At 36.3% G+C, this 15992-nt stretch overlaps 3 protein-coding genes across 3 annotated transcripts; 1 reads left to right on the top strand and 2 right to left on the bottom strand.

The window, feature by feature from the left end:
- Positions 1–660: 660 nt before the first annotated feature.
- On the bottom strand, positions 661–4554 carry LOC147568508 (O-Glycosyl hydrolases family 17 protein). Its single transcript, XM_086654926.1, has 2 exons — positions 3744–4554; positions 661–2055 (listed from the first exon to the last, which is right to left on the bottom strand). Exons 1-2 carry the CDS (start codon positions 4097–4099, stop codon positions 939–941), a joined length of 1473 nt encoding a protein of 490 aa, XP_086511052.1. The 5' UTR covers positions 4100–4554; the 3' UTR covers positions 661–938.
- Positions 4555–4840: 286 nt separating this feature from the next.
- LOC147568507 (small ribosomal subunit protein eS4z-like) lies at positions 4841–7251 on the bottom strand. Its single transcript, XM_086654927.1, has 5 exons — positions 7190–7251; positions 6346–6423; positions 6080–6260; positions 5656–5753; positions 4841–5486 (listed from the first exon to the last, which is right to left on the bottom strand). The coding sequence occupies exons 1-5, from the start codon at positions 7190–7192 to the stop codon at positions 5052–5054; spliced, it is 795 nt and encodes a 264-aa protein (XP_086511053.1). The 5' UTR covers positions 7193–7251; the 3' UTR covers positions 4841–5051.
- A 2887-nt stretch (positions 7252–10138) lies between these two features.
- On the top strand, positions 10139–14589 carry LOC147568506 (uncharacterized). The gene is made up of 12 exons (XM_086654925.1): positions 10139–10374; positions 11273–11363; positions 11510–11812; positions 11941–12081; positions 12328–12468; positions 12609–12665; positions 12770–12908; positions 12991–13095; positions 13365–13555; positions 13902–13943; positions 14039–14118; positions 14243–14589. Exons 1-12 carry the CDS (start codon positions 10253–10255, stop codon positions 14379–14381), a joined length of 1551 nt encoding a protein of 516 aa, XP_086511051.1. The 5' UTR covers positions 10139–10252; the 3' UTR covers positions 14382–14589.
- Positions 14590–15992: the final 1403 nt, after the last annotated feature.

Below are 15992 nucleotides of genomic sequence, written 5' to 3'. Positions count from 1 at the left end.
CCAGACTCCAGGTGCTCTTGGACCTGCTTAGTGCGAGGCCCAAATGGAGTGCTAAGAGAGGGCGTGCTTGTGGCAGATTTTCGGAGCGCCTATAGACCCACCCGGTGTAGTAACCCATCTGTATCAGGAGGGATATCCAAGCATGCTAGAATATGCCCACCAGTTGCCTGCAGATAGTACTCATCTGAGTCAGGTGAGATATCCCACCAGGTCGTCCATCGGATCCCATTAGGCATCCCTGTGGAGTCGGGATTTTGAGTCATTATGGTTATGTACTCGTACCAGGAAACCCTATCGACATCACTAGTTACAAAACCAGTGAAATTTCAGGCGGAGTCGGGACTTTGAGTTATTGTGGTTATGTACTTGTACCAGGAAACCCCTATCAACATCAGTAGTTACTAAAAAACCAGTGAAATTTCAGGACGACATTAAACCGTTGTCGGTCTCACCATCAATCACCAGATGAGGTCTCAAAACTACAATTACGGACCGGAAAAAGAAAATCAAAAAATGGCATAGAAAATTTTTGGTGGATTTTTTCCTTTCACCTCAGAATCACAATGATTTGTAGTGAAAATGACCTAAATAACACAAGCTCTTCAGTAAAAGTCTAATCCCATTTAAACTCCACAGGCCAGTGTGAAGGAAGTGTAATTATTTTAAGAAACAGATAAAAACATAAATTCCATTACCTTCTGTGAGAGAGTGCCATTAGATATATCATCATAGGCTAAAAAAAGCTGTTAAATAAACACTAAAGAACTTCAGACCCAAAATTCTTCTTTTCTTCCTAAACTAACAAAACAAGGTTCCTAGAGGAAAGGACAATTGAATCTTGTACAAGATGAAAAAATCCAACAACAGTCATGAACTATCCTGATCTAACGGCTAGAAAATCACTACGAGGTTCTTCTTCGGCTAAAATCTCGATCTTGTTACAATGTAAAACCAAGGAAACATAGCGAAAAGAATGTCACTGTTAGAAGTCCGAACCACATAAGAAGTCCACAACGTAACGAATCGGATCCGGAAGTTTGAATCTCGACGACAAACCTGCAAGTACCAACAGTAGGATCAACTGTTGTGATCAAACCCAAACCACCAAAATCACAACTATCGGCTCTCTGATCGTGCTGCTGATAGTAACTATTAAAAGCATACGATATGTTCCCTGGCCAACTAATATTAAAACAAGAACCTCCATGAGATAAAGCAGTACAGTCAGCAACAGAACACGCCTCTAGAGCTTTAGCAGTGACATTTATCAAGTCCTTGTTGTTGTTCACCACACACCATCGAGACGGAAGATATTCCACATTTTGAGCATTCACCAAAGCTTTTGAACCTTGCCCTAAATCAAATTGGTACTTAGCTTGACCGTCAAAAGTGAAAACTCCCCAATGTCTTTCGAATCCTCCTGTGCTAATACTCCTTTGATCTTCGTCTAACAAGCTGAAAATATATGTCTCCGCAGGAGGTTTCTTGGGTCTAAGTGGAGTACCTTCTTTGCTCTGGAGATGGCGGATTAGACCTTTCATGAATGTCTGAGCAGTCGATGAAGAAGCGTTTATTGCACCATCCGTTGGCCAACCAATCTTACTGACAACAATTTCCATATCGGGGAACCCAAGTTGTGATAAAGAAGTTACTAAGGTATCATAGCTAAGATCAAAGCTGTTTTTGTATGTTTTATGGGTGTCAGTGAGAGAACGGGCAGTCGGTTCAAACAGGGCAAATGCAAGTGATGTGTTCTTATTTTGATGAAGGTTTAAGAACGGGTAAATGTTCACAAAGAAAGGCGAGTGGCGTTTCGTAAGAAACGTTAGGAGCTCGATCATGGTTTTATTGAGATCAGGTCTAAAATGCCCTTTGGATGGGACGTTTGATTCTGAGAGGTAAGCATCGGAATGACAAGGAACAACAATTTTCACATTGCTTGCTAGCTTTGCTTTAATCAGGGCTAGTTGAACGTTCGCAACTGCACCGATAATGAATGGCTGGTACTGTTTACCGTAGCTTTGAAGGAACGGTTCATCTCCCACAGCAATGTACCTGTAATCAGTTTCATCAAAAAGTTGTTGTGAGATGTCGAATTCTGCTTACCGCATATATCAGAAATCTTTTTGACCACTAAATGAACAAAATGACAAGTTTTCTTAGATTTGATATAGACTTTAGAGTTCACAATATCCACCTGCAAGGTTACTAAACTACAACATAATCCAAGAACATATCATTGTTCTATTCTATTTAGCAACACAATGTGTTTTCAGGAGCTAAACCCCATAAAACCCTCAGAGTTGCACTTGGTAATAAGAAACATTAACATGACAGATGAACAACAAAGCAAGATTCAAGCTAAGAAAATCTCGATTTAGGTAACGAAGAAGTGGTGCTGTCAAGTATCTACTTATTAGGGGCATATTTTCTAATCCGCAAAAAAGTATACCTAGATGCTTTGTTTTGGTACTTGAGTTCCTGTAATTGGTTGCTTGTCTCCTGCTTTCCTATTGGGTGGCAAGATCCTACTCTATATTACCAAGTTATGAACATATGATGGAAGTGGAAACAAATGAGCCACACCCTCGGCCCTCGGGTCAATATGCCTAATTGCCAAGTATGTAAACAAAAGCAACTTCTAAAAATTGAGGTGGTATGTGTTCTCTATAAACTATATTCCAAACGGGATGATGTTTATATCGAACTAAAAATAACAAGATAAACAATTAAAACAATAAGCACCCGTCTAGGAAATCTAATAATTTCATCTTCTTAACTTCTCGAGTGCAAGTGACAGACAACTTATCATTGACAACTAGAGATTTATGAACTTCATTATTGCTTCTTCTACTCCTAACACTTAAACCCATTTGCGAACTATTTTTCACTTAAAACTTCTGCCAGATATTATTTGAAAAATTATTTGGTTATTTGAGTCATCTTTAAGATCACACTGTAGGAAAGTAAACTAACAACCCCCATAAGTTGCCCACTATAGGATCCGGCTAATATGGAAAACATAGAGGCTGATTAATTACTAGGTCTGCATATCCACTCCATGACACAAGGTTACGCGATACTCGGCCTAACAATTCTAGAATCAATAAATGTTGGACGTTGCGACTCGCAGGTCCACGAAAAGTTATTACCATAGAAAAGAATCATCGATTGTGCAACAAATATGAAAATGCATAGCTGTGATTTTTATGTCGCCACTTATCGTATAAATAGAATAAGCCTCAAATCTTTAGCTAGGTGAACACAAGACCCCCTAAAGATGAATGGGTACATATATGTGAGGCCATGAGGGTAGGCGTCTGTGTGTGCGCGTGCACGTGCTTGGCCATTATGGACCACTTGACCTAGAGAGGGAGAAATTATCTTGGTTGTGGGGTGTTTTAGATTTGGAAAATCATTAATACAAGGTGAAGCTAAAAAAAAATAGACTAGAAAATGTGAGAAATAAAAAAAACCTTCATATAAAAAGAGAAACAGAAAAACCAAGAACTATCCACAATCATAAGAAAAATCACACAATACCCAGGAAATAAACACAACATTATCCAACAAAAAAAACCCTAAAATGCTAAATCAACCCCCACATTTTCCAAGAGAGGAATCAAAACCAAAACTACCCAAACCCCAGAGATATCAAATCCATATAATAAGAGACATTAACTGCACAAGAAATTAAAGAAACAACTTGAAACAAACAGAAGTTATAAAAAAGAAGAACTTACTCTATTTTGACTCCTCCAGCAGCATCAGAGAAATACCTAGTAAGATTATTATGAACCCAACTATCTGCAACTTTCTTAGAAGTACTCAAGCTTTTAAGCATGGAATTAGGAATACCAACAGTGACATCAATACCAGAACCTGATAGAGACTCAAGAAAATTTGGGTCTGTATCAAAAAGTTTAACTTTACTAATTTTATTAGCTCTTAATAACTCAACAACCTTAGATGGTGGAAGAGGATGTGAAGAAGAAGAACCCCAGTTTATTCCAATAGCTTCAACAACCCTTAAATGTGATCTCAAAATAATAATAATAATGCAGGAAATGAAAACAAGCAAATGAAGATTCAAAACCATTTGTGAATCCTTGTGTTTGGGGTTTCTTCTTATTGTTCATAGACAGGAGGGATTACTATTCTTTGTAGAAATGAATGTATGTGAGAATATCTAGAGAGAGAAGGAGGTGAAGACAGAAGTTAGTAGGAGTAGTACTTTTCTTTCTTTATATGTGGAAGTGTGCTTTTTAGCAGAAAATCTAAAAGGAGATATGCTAAAGTGAATAATGTGCCATCCGTGCGTCCATATTGCTCCCATGTTTGGTTTTTTGAAGTGTTTGGCTACTGGGAGCCCCTAATAGCACCCGTTCAAAGTGTTCTCGGCCTGGTCAAAGTGTTGTCGTCCCCGAGGGGCTTTACTGGATTGGAGATGCCTAAAAAGTGTTCTCGGCCTGGTCAAAGTGTTGTCGTCCCCGAGGGGCTCTACTGGATTGGAGATGCCTAAAAGTCCATATGCACTCGAACCCCCATCGGGTCACTTCCCACATAAATTTTGGTCGGAAACTAGCCAACTAGGAGAAAGCCGAAAAAACTTTCAATTACACAATGTCAACGGCCAAGAAGCTAGAGAGACGGTGATCAGGAGAGAAAAGAAAAAGAAGAGGATTTTTGGCAAGGAGCAGGACCTTACGAAAACAAACATGATTCTACTTCCGACACACAACTCAGGAAATACAATCTACACCCTGAGCTCTCATTAGACCAATGTGACAAATTCAAAGATCCGACCTTAATACCTAAAATAATCCTGACAGAGATGATATAACAAGAGTACTGAACAACATAATTCTAAACCAAATATCGCAATACAAAATTTAGTTCTAAACCAGTTTCAAGTCATAAAAACAAACCACATTGTCTCAAATCTAAAATTAGATTGCAAAAACATCATAAATCAACAAAATTAATCTCCGACAATATCTTTGCATAGAACTATTCCAAATACCTAAAGAAGTCTTTCTCATTAAGAAAATTTAAGCAACAGTCTCTCCTTTAGCGGCAAGTCGCTTCCTGGCCTCTTCGATAATGGTCAACTTGATACCTTTGCCCTTGGGAAGGGACAACCACGGCTTGGTGCCCTTGCCAATGGTAAACACATTACCCAAACGAGTAGCGAATTCATGGCCAGTTGCATCTTGAACGTGGATGGTTTCGAAACTACCCTTATGCTTTTCTCTGTTCTTGATAACTCCAACTCGTCCCCTGTTCCTTCCTCCAGTTACCATCACAACATTTCCAACATCAAACTTGATGAAGTCGATGACCTTGTTGGTCTCAAGGTCAAGTTTGACGGTGTCATTAGCTTTGATAAGAGGATCAGGGTAACGGATAGTTCGACCATCATAGGTATTGATGTATGGGATTCCCTTCTGTCCAAATTGAACGTTTCGGACCTTGCAGAGCTTGAACTGTAAAATTTGAACTTGTCATGGTTTGTTTTAAGTAACACTATGAAAAGCTAACATAGATTCATGGTTTTTTAATTTAGGAAAACTCTAAGATAAAAGAAAGCATTTGGATTCATCTAGTGAGAGAAATTGGAGATAAATATAAGAGTTTTTTAATAAAATGACTAACCTTAGCCTCTTCATCCTTGATTGAGTGGAGTCTGAACCGACCCTTGGTGTCATAAAGCAAACGGAAGTTCTCGTTTGTTTTGGGGATTGAGATAACATCTGTCGAGAAAAAATGACAATTAGACCAATATTTAAATAGAATTTAGTGCAAGAGTATGTATATCCAAAGAAAACAAAATAAATTCCAATGAGCTGGTAATTTATGTCATAAGGAAAACCATCTCTTGACATATTGGATTTCTATGGGCCAAAGAGTAGTTCCAATGGAAACCATGCAATACTTGTTGCTCCTTAATTAGTGAGAAAACATGCAGAACAAACACTAGCACAAATATCAAGGTATATGTCGCGAAAATGTACATAAATTACTTGGGAGAAGTAAATAAATTTTCAAGAAAAACAGGAGATGAGCTGGAAGTACATACCCATGAATCCAGATGGGTACCTCTGGTCAGTCCTGACCTTCCCGTCAACAAGAATGTGTCGTTGCATCAAAATAGCAACGACCTCACGGTAAGTGAGAGCGTATTTCAGTCTGTTTCGGAGAATAAGAATCAAAGGCAAGCATTCCCTAGACTTGTGTGGTCCTGATGATGGTTTAGGGGCCTGTAAAAAAGAATAACAATTAATAACAATTTGATGTAATTAACAAACAAAAAAACATTATCAAGTAGAGAAATATCATCCTTACAAAAGCACCGCCAAGTTTGTCAAGCATCCAGTGACTCGGGGCATTGAGCCTCTTAAGATGCTTCTTCAAACCTCTCGCCTGAAATTAGTCACAAAAGAACATATTATTCCACCAAGAACCATGAAATTAATATATTATAAATATACTAAACTATGCTGTTCACAATTTTCCACCATAATAGAGTCAAATTCCGAAGAATTTTACTACACTAGGACAAACACAAAGAAAAGAACAAAGTTTGCATCAAGGAACCCACTTATAATAAAACCCTCAGCTATACGAACTTTTGCACTCAAATTATTTTTATCATCAACAAGTTTACAAAATCTAGGGTTGTCGGATTCATCAAAATTAATACTGAAAACAACATACTGAAAGAGCAAAATTTCTACTTCATTTGTCAAGAAAAACATCAGGTTTCTACTTCATCCGTAGATTTCTTAAGGTTTTGATTGATCGCGCACATAAAAAATGTTGGGTATAAACTGTTTTGGATAAAATATTGATTTCTGAGAAAACCCTAGGTGCATTTACAACCCTAATAAAAATACTAGAATTCAAAACATATGCTACTAAGAGTCCTCGCTGTAAACCAAACAGGCGTTAGATAAACCCTAGAATTATAGATCCGAGTTATGACAACCCAGTTTACACATATGAAGCAAACCCTAGATAAGTTAACATCCTGGAAAAAACTCTTAACTTATAAAAACAAACGAAAATGGCATTCCAACAAAAAATATAGATAGAGGGAATAGATTCAGAACAAAATGAGATGCAAGTCACGTAAATGAGAAGATAAGATTCAGAAGATGATAAAATAGGAGAAAGATAGAGAACGAACCATAGTGAATTTGTTTTTGCCCTAGAAGGAGCTGAAGGCCTTAGACAGACAGTAAAGTTCTTCTCCTTCACTAGAGATGTAGAAGAATGAAAGAGAGAAAACCCTAGGTTTCATAAACCATTTATATACATCTCACTGTTTTGATATTAGTATTTAATTCCAATACTAACCTTAGGGTTTTATTCAAGTGCCTTTAGTGTTGTCTGGCCCATTTTAGACGCCCCGTTCTCTACTACATACAGGCCTCGTTTTAGGATATATTTATAAGCACCCTCATAAATTTACTATTGGCAGGCCCTGACTGCAAAGTGAGGTGAAAATGAAATGGGAGGGTGTTTTTTTACATTTTCCCCCCATTTCTTAAGAAGATGAAGGAGAACGAAAAAAGTATAACAAGATAAAGAATCTAAAAACAGAAATTTTGTACAGAAGATACATGTGATTTTTTTAGAAGAGTTTGTTTAACAAGAGAATGGGTTGAGAATATTTCGATAAAAGACACAGACCGTGCTAAATGAGTAAATGGCCCAAAATTTTAGCCCGAACATGGGCGAGTGATTTCGTAGCATACCCATTGTTGATGTCAAAAAAATGGTTTCCCGTTAGATCAGCATGAAATAGGGAGTTGATGCATAACAACCTCCGTTATGTATGAATCCTCCGTTATGTTGGGGATTGATTAGCTCTGTGTTTCTGCTTCCTGCTCTGCTTCTCTTTGTTCCAACTTCTGACTCCTATTCCTTGTTCCTTGTTCAGCTCCTTGCTCCTGTTCGTCTGTTCCCCATTGGGGAAAACCTGCAAAGGGTTTGAAAATCGCTCCGACGCTCAAGCCAGCCAGGGTGCTTTTTCCAGTAAAAGAATGAATGTTGATTGATCCTTTTGGGGGGCGAGTTATGAGAACTCTGAGTTTCTTGTGATCTTTTAGGGTAAAAAGATCGTGTCCTGTGAAGGACGATGTGGGTGGCCTTTTATAGGCGATTTAAGCCGACTGTGATTAGTGGCGGTGGTGAGGCGGTTGTCGTCGAACCGAAGGGAAAGTTTCCTCTCTTGAGTATCTAGGGTTTCTCTCAGAGTCTATCCTGAATCTTTGATAAGTGGAAGTTCCTAAGTTCAAGGATTCTTCGTAGATATCTTGCCGGTGTGATAGACTCTAAAGGAGAAGTTTCCTCCTTTAGATACGTGAAGTCCAAACTGGCTTAAACACTTCGAAATGTGTAGCCGACTGAGATCTTTCTAGAAGTTTCGGGATTAAGTCGGTAGGTCGCTTGACACTGCTGCCTCCCCAGTTCTGGGCGTAAGACACTGGTCGAATCTGTGCGGACCCCCCTCACTCCTTTGAAGACCCCAGGGTTGATCTGTCCATGCCAAGGGCGCCTTGCAGGACTAATTTCTTCTGGCAGACCTCCCAGGTAAGGGAACATTCGGTGGACCATCAGGAGCCCAACGGTCCTGCTTCCTTAAGTCGGCTTGACCTTGTTGACTTCAGGTCTAATCTTGACTCTTCAGGCGTTAATCAACGTCTAGATTTTATGCATCATCACCCATGACATATCACGTCATCACTTTTGCCATATTCTGGCTAAAATTACGACAAAGTATAATTTTCCTAAGCAATATTAAAGAAGAGAGGGAATAAAAGAAAATCGCCTAAACTTTGGAATGAACCAAATAGAGGACCCCAAATTTTTCGTCTTCTCATGGCCTCACGTCATCTAAACCGAGGCCGTCCTACTAAAGCCTTCGACAATCCAATTTATTCTGTTTTTTAACACTTCAAACTATAATTCATAAATATTTAGAGAAAAAAATGAGTGAACAACCCAAAAATCTAGACCCTAATAAGAAAAAAACCCACTCCAAAATAATAATGTCAAAAAAACCCATTTATTGAACATTTTTCAAAATGTTCACAACATATGTAATTATGTTCTTAACAAGACAACATATTTTTTTCATAATTTCATTTTTACCCTTATATGTTGACAACATATATCATTGTGTTGTTATAAAATGTTGACAATATCTATAATAATGTCTCGACTTATTATAAAATGTTGGCGTCATATATAATTATGTTCTTAACAACATATATAATGTATTAGTCAAAATATTATTTGTTCGTTAACGGATTTGTTAAATACAAAGGATAATATGCATAACATTTTAATTTTTGTAAAGGACAAATAAAAAAATGCTTTAGTCTTTATATTTATGTCGAAAGCAAAACAAAAAATGCCGAAACCATTTATTTTTTCACAAGACAAATCGAAAAATGTTGTAGCAAAAATGTTTGTGTTAGTTTGTCTATGTAAAATGCAAAAGAAAAAAATGCAAAATATTTTGGCAAAACAATGTCTAAGCAAGAACGAATTTGTTCAAAAATTTACAAGTTGTTGAGACAAACTAAGATTTGTTCAGAAATTTACAAAATTGTCGAGAGCAAACCAAGAATTGTTCAGAAATGTTCAAAATTGTTTTTTGACGTTGATTTGGGCGGAAAATTTCATTTTGGAGGGTAAAATTGTATTTTTACCTACTGGGTTTTTTCCTCATTATTATTTAGTATTGGGCCTGATTCTCTTTAACTTCCCCATTCTGGGCCTTATAATTACCGACCCATTATAGATGTCAGATTGGTTGATGCACATAGTCAACTTGTCCCTTGCTTCATGTAATTAAACTTAAACATAAGAAAAATATGTAAATAAATAATTCTTCCAACCAACTTATCTTATTTTTTAACAAGTACTCAATATTAATATATTTCAAAATTACAAGTAAAATGAATCATGGAATTCATTAACTAAGTTTAACTTCCAATATGGTTATACCAATTGTATGGTTGTAAGTACAAATTTCACCCAAAATACTTATAAACAAATATGAGGTCCCAAAACCCGGGTAGTCCGGGTCATAATATACTTGAGACCAATCAGAATAACACACCTGTTTTTGGAGGAGTGTATTATCCACCACCACAAACCAACACCCACTTACTCTTTGACAATTTTTCAAGTTTAATCAACATTTTTCAAAGCACACCAAAAACAAAAAGAGATTACTATGGTGATTATGATTAATAAGCTTCTTTTTCTTCCTCTTTTTTTCCTCTGCTATTTAATCCATTTTCCACAAAACTATGCAAAAAAATTTGATGTTCGTCAACATCTATGCACCGTCACCAGGTACTTGCTTGTCTGCTCTTTCGCTATCTAAATTGTTTTCTATTCATTATTTACTGCCTCAGCACTTTGTATTATTTTTATTTTTTTGTTGATAGCTTCGTATTATTTTCTTTTTTGAAATTGAATCCATGAAACGTCATGATTGTATAAGATAAATTTACGGATTTTAGATGTATTAGTTTTTATTTGTTTCTAAATAATTGTTTAAGTATTTGGTTCGAAATTGAATGTATAGTTGAGAAATAGCTTAATCTTACATTAATGAAGGAATTTTAGGGTTCCTTTTTTTTCAATTGATTGTAACTGTATTGTTTACATACTTTTATTTGTTTTTGTTTTGAAAATTCATTTGATAATCCATCAACTAATCAACAGTAGGTTGAGTTTTATGTAGTTTTTAAGCTATTGAATTATTATAATGAAGGTATTTTCAAGCTTATGGTATAGAATACTCTCACATTGGTAAAGAGAATTATTATGAGTTATGACCTGACAAATGATATCTAGGGCTCTTTACTCCCTTAGTTACACGCCAATTAGTTCCAAGTCGGTTATCCACAAGCTTAATGTAGCATTCGATCTAGGGTTACACTTGATAGGTACAATAGTCATACATGTTTCACGTCATCTACAAAAAAAACCGCTAGCTAAGCACACAAAAAATGCAAAGCTCATATATGAGGACGTGTCTGAGAGTTGTTCCACATAGATCAAAGGAAGTCCCATGACCAAGTAAACAATATCTAAATCTATGCAATCATTGTCTGGTCGATCTTTAGTTAAATTCCCACGAACTTAACAATCGTAAGGCATTATTTAAAAGTTAAACCCAACAAGATTTTGCAATTAGAAGTTGTTTACGTCACTACGTTTCTCTTTGTAAATCATTGTTTTGCAGGTATGATGCTGCAAAAAGACTAGTCCAAAATGAAATAGCTTCATCTACTAGTATCCCAAATGGGTTTACTCCTATCCACTTGAATCTAGTGGTAATTGTGATTTACTCTTATTTATAGGTTCAGACCTCTTGTCATGGTTTAGTTAACATAATGTAGTTCATCTACTTAGTTTAATGGAATTCAACACTTAACAAGGACTAGTTTGATACCTAAAATGTGTGTTCTTCGATTCACAGTCCAGGCATGGTACCAGAACTCCTACGAAAGAACACTTGAAAGAGTTTGATGTATTGGCGCGTGACTTGAAAATTTTAGTTAATGATGCAAAACAAGAGGCTGAAAAAAGGAATTCGTCTGTCGAGAAAATTCCTGATTGGTTACAGGGGTGGAAATCTCCTTGGAGAGGAGCAAAGGAAGGAGAATTAATCGTCGAAGGAGAGATTGAATTGGCTAATCTTGGAATCAATGTTAGAAAGAGATTCAGGAAATTGTTCAACCAAAGATATGATCCAAGTGTTTTCACAATAAAATCAACTAATGTTAGTATACTATTCTTCTTTATAGATTATTTATTACTCGCGCCGTCGCGCGAACATTATCGTTTTTAAAATTAAATGACGTTTTTTTCATCATAACTATAATAAAAGATACTATTTCACTGATACAGATTTCTCGAGTTTTAGATAGTGCTAAGGCATTTAGCAGGGGGCTATTTAGTGGACAAAATCGACATCATTTTGCTGTAATCACCGAGAGCCGCGAAAGTGATGTACTACTGAGATTCTTCGATCGATGTGAAACATATAAGGTATATATCCATTCAGACTTTTGAACTTTTGGTCGTTTAGCTACTAATCTCGAAATCGTTTCACTACCCATTTCTTAGACTTTCCTATTTAAGGCATAGATGACCTAAGTTTGGGCAACAGATCCAACGAAAAATGTCGTTTGCTCAATATAGAGTTACGAGGCTTCATATGTACTTGGAAATTAATGGCCATATATAGCTATATGAAATGGTTTTGTTTAGTTTCATCTTCAACTTCAATTACAGCAATACAGGAATAGCAAGCAACCTCTAATCGAAAAGCTCCAAGAACCCATATTCGGTGAAATTACTTCTGCATTAGTGAATCGATACCCGCTGAACTTCACAAGGCAGGAAGTTGCTTCACTCTGGTTTCTATGTAAGCAGGTGACTACCTAATTAGTTTGTACCATGTGTTTTCATGTCGTATTTCAAGTCCCGAATAACACAAGATTGGTTAAACGTTACTCTTTTCCAAAAATCGATAATACTATCTTCTAACAAAACCCGATTTTCTATTTTGGTAGGAAGCTTCTTTGCTGGATATAACTGATCAAGCTTGTTCACTTTTCACACCTTCTGAGGTATGTACATAATATGCAGGCCAATTATCATGACACCATTATAAGATTGAAATTGTTTATCTACTTTCATTAACTTTGGAACGATTGTTTTTCTTCCGTTTTAGGTTCTTTTAATGGAGTGGGCAGATGATATAGAGGTATACTTATTGAGGGCCTATGGAAATTCGATAAATTATCTTATGGGAGTACCACTTCTTCAAGATGTTGTTCATTCCATCGAGAAAGCTATTAGGGCTAATGAAGGTAATTTCCGAACTACTCGAGAACTACAACCCACATATATGTTTTAGCTCATCTTTGTTTTCCTTTTTTTTTTTTGTTATAGAGAACTCTGATCCAGGGACTTACGAGAAAGCATCACTCCGATTTGCTCATGCGGAGACTGTCATACCATTCTCATGTCTTCTTGGCCTCTTTCTTAGGGGACAAGGTGAGATCTCCATATTTCCTTGATTTCATTTCAAGGACTTAAAACCTTATGTATAACCAACGAATACTACTTTCGACTATACTCGTTTCTGAAAATGACCCAACCCCACATTTTCGCAAGATCATACTTGAGTTACTTCGTCTAAAAATATTGTCTGTATCCAAATATCGAAACCAAGCCCACCGTGCCTTTCAATTTCTTGGATAAAGCATTCTCGTTTGTCTATCTTACTGCGCTAATGAATGGGTAGAATTTGTTCGAATATTCAGATTTGGAACGGCTAAAGCAGGAGCTGCCCCTTAAACCTCCTCCAAAGCCACCACAAAAAAGAAATTGGAGAGGTACTTTAGTGGCTCCTTTTGCTGGGAACATTATGCTTGTTTTATATCATTGTCCTTCCAATACTACAAACAAGTATTATGTTCAAGTACTCCACAATGAAGTTCCAGTTCCCTTGCCTGTAAGTTGTTTTCTAAACAAATTTTCTTCGTAATGAAAAATCATGTCGTTACGGCTTATTGTTAATCTACTAAGATGATTCTTTGACATTATGATAGTTTTTTACGGTGTCCTAATCTGACTTGTCTGAGTCTGATTCATCTACGTCTAGGTCATGAGGTCATCCATATATGACTTTTTCGAGGAAAAAATAGTAATTTCAACGGAGTTCGACATTTATCTTTAATGGGTCTAAAATAGTTTTCGATAAGATAATAGAAGTAGAAGTATAGTTGCACTATTTATTCCTTTGTGAGCTTTGTTATAGTTGTTATTTTTACCTTCTTTTTTCATTTGTTTGTGACCAGGGTTGTGGTAATTCTATTTTCTGCCCATTTGAAACTTTCATGGTATTCTCTTCATCTAGTATACACTAATACACACATTCTATACCATAACCGGAAATTTTATTCTTATAACACCATGCACATTAACATTTTTGCAGGACAAAATCGTCAATCCCCATCTCGAACACTACTACAACTCTATTTGTACAGGAAAACTAACAGAATTAGAACCAAACTAGTAAGTTATTTATTTTACTTTTATTATCGAAAAAGAAAAGGTAAACCACATTTCTAGAAACAAGAACTTGAACTAAAAAAGTTTGATATCCTTCTGAAATTTTTCTTTGAATTCAAACAAACAGCAAGTTCTGTTGTCTAGCGAGTCCGTTTCAGTGTGAGGCTTCTCCTTCGCCTTCATTGAGCAATCGAAAGGTCATGGTTACAATGTCAACTTCAAAAAGCACAAATGGAGAAGAAGCAGAACACCCATCAGAATTTTGAGCTAGATTCCTTCAGTGCCATCAGTTTTGTACATTTTGCAATTTTGTTGTATTGATTTTCCAATCAAGCATTTGAGTTTTTCATGTATTTTAGCAGCCGCCTTCCAAAAATTTGGTTGGATCGAGTTGTTTTTGTGTAGATTTTTGCTTTTCTAAACTATTTTACGGTGTAAAGGCTCTGGCAATATAAAATTGAATATTGAATCTTATTTTGCTTCTCCAATTCAGTATATTCGGTGTGCGCCTCCTACCTTGCAACAAAAAGAAATGTGTGCCCGTCCTTTAGCACCCTAGCAATGAGTCTTCTTTAAAACCTTGGGTGCCTCTAAAACTCCAACATTTGGGTCTTTTTTCTTACTTTTAACTAAACCTTTTACATTTTTATTTTATTTTTTATTTATTTAGGAAAAGAGTATAATCCATGCCGGTTGGAAATGGACAGTTCTATAATCTCAATATTTGAAAGTAAATTTGGGAGGTGTAATCTTAGTAATTGAAGATAAATTTTGGAGGTATAGTCTCGAACTTTAGAGATAAATTTGAGAAGTGTAATCTCAACCTTTGAAGATAAGTTTGAGAAATGCAATCTCAACCCTTAGATAGGTGTAATCTTTTCCATTATGTAGCTCTTTGTCGCAAAATTATTAGGAGTCCACTTACTAACCCCCAAAGCAAGCGATGGCAACGAAAAAATCTCAAGTTTTGCAAGTGCTATCCCTTTGCCACTTTGCATTTCAAACCCTACATGTATATCTCTCGCTTTATCTTCATCTTTCTTTCTATTTTTCTATTTAAATCCTCTTTTCTATTTTAGCACAAGGGTGTTTCTAAAGGCACCAGACCCAAAGGCTGTTACCATCCATTTTTATTAGCATCAGGTCCAACTATTCGTTTCTCTGTTAGCACCGTTCAAATATGTAGGCACCGGTCAAGGTGGAGTTAACACTAACCCCACCGTCTTCAACTTCTTAGTCTTCTCTTGATCAGTGGTTGTACCCAGCTGCCGTGACTGATCTGAGGATGAGAAATCCATCTTTCTTTTGTTTCTGTATAATCAGTAGAAAGAATAAATTAAGTATGATGATGAGTTGAAGTGTTGAACAACAATAACAAATTCTTAGTAGTAATTCTTTTGTCTGAATTGTAATACGAATGGGTATTGAAAAGAGTTGAGCAATTCTTAAAGGCAATGGAAGAAAGAAGATGAAACTAGGTTTTTAGTCCATAAAAAAACAAAGTTACGAGAGAGGGTAGTTTGGTTAATGTATGAAGCAACAAACGAGAGGGTAGTCCCAACACAAACAAGAATGGTTGAATCATGAAAAACTAACATAAACAGAGGAAAATAGTATAAGAAAGCCAATTAAAGAAGAAAACAAAAAGATCAAGAGAGAGAGATGGGAATACCTGATGATGGGTGATGTCGATGGGTGAGTAAACAAAGTTCCTTTGAGCTGCTTACAAAACCCTAACCCTAGGTAGCTCTTCTCATTGAGCAATTAATAATACTTTTTTCTATTCATATATTTTGATGATTGTACGTTCTAAATTAACTATTTGTACGTAATATTATGTAGGTTGGAGTTTCATGGAGAAGAAGTGTAATGCTACC

The sequence above is a fragment of the Eschscholzia californica genome, unplaced genomic scaffold (assembly GCF_041429995.1).
Source record: "Eschscholzia californica isolate CP2 unplaced genomic scaffold, dmEscCali1.0.p SCAF_1, whole genome shotgun sequence".
Taxonomy (NCBI): Eukaryota; Viridiplantae; Streptophyta; class Magnoliopsida; order Ranunculales; family Papaveraceae; genus Eschscholzia; species Eschscholzia californica.
The sequence above is the reverse complement of the archived record's forward strand: the minus strand, read 5'-3'. Positions and strand labels throughout refer to the sequence as shown.

Bases quoted from the DNA above. Each gene is read 5' to 3' on its own strand.
- LOC147568508 (XM_086654926.1), bottom strand. From the start codon at position 4,099: ATGGTTTTGAATCTTCATTTGCTTGTTTTCATTTCCTGCATTATTATT. The intron at 2,056-3,743 runs GTAAGTTCTTCT...AACTGATTACAG, and splicing joins GCTGGAGGAGTCAAAATAGA to GTACATTGCTGTGGGAGATG.
- LOC147568507 (XM_086654927.1), bottom strand. The intron at 5,754-6,079 runs GTATGTACTTCC...TTTTCTCGACAG, and splicing joins GTACCCATCTGGATTCATGG to ATGTTATCTCAATCCCCAAA. The intron at 5,487-5,655 runs GTTAGTCATTTT...CAAATTTTACAG, and splicing joins TCAAGGATGAAGAGGCTAAG to TTCAAGCTCTGCAAGGTCCG.
- LOC147568506 (XM_086654925.1), top strand. From the start codon at position 10,253: ATGGTGATTATGATTAATAAGCTTCTTTTTCTTCCTCTTTTTTTCCTC. The intron at 12,666-12,769 runs GTATGTACATAA...CTTCCGTTTTAG, and splicing joins CACTTTTCACACCTTCTGAG to GTTCTTTTAATGGAGTGGGC. The intron at 13,096-13,364 runs GTGAGATCTCCA...TCGAATATTCAG, and splicing joins CCTCTTTCTTAGGGGACAAG to ATTTGGAACGGCTAAAGCAG.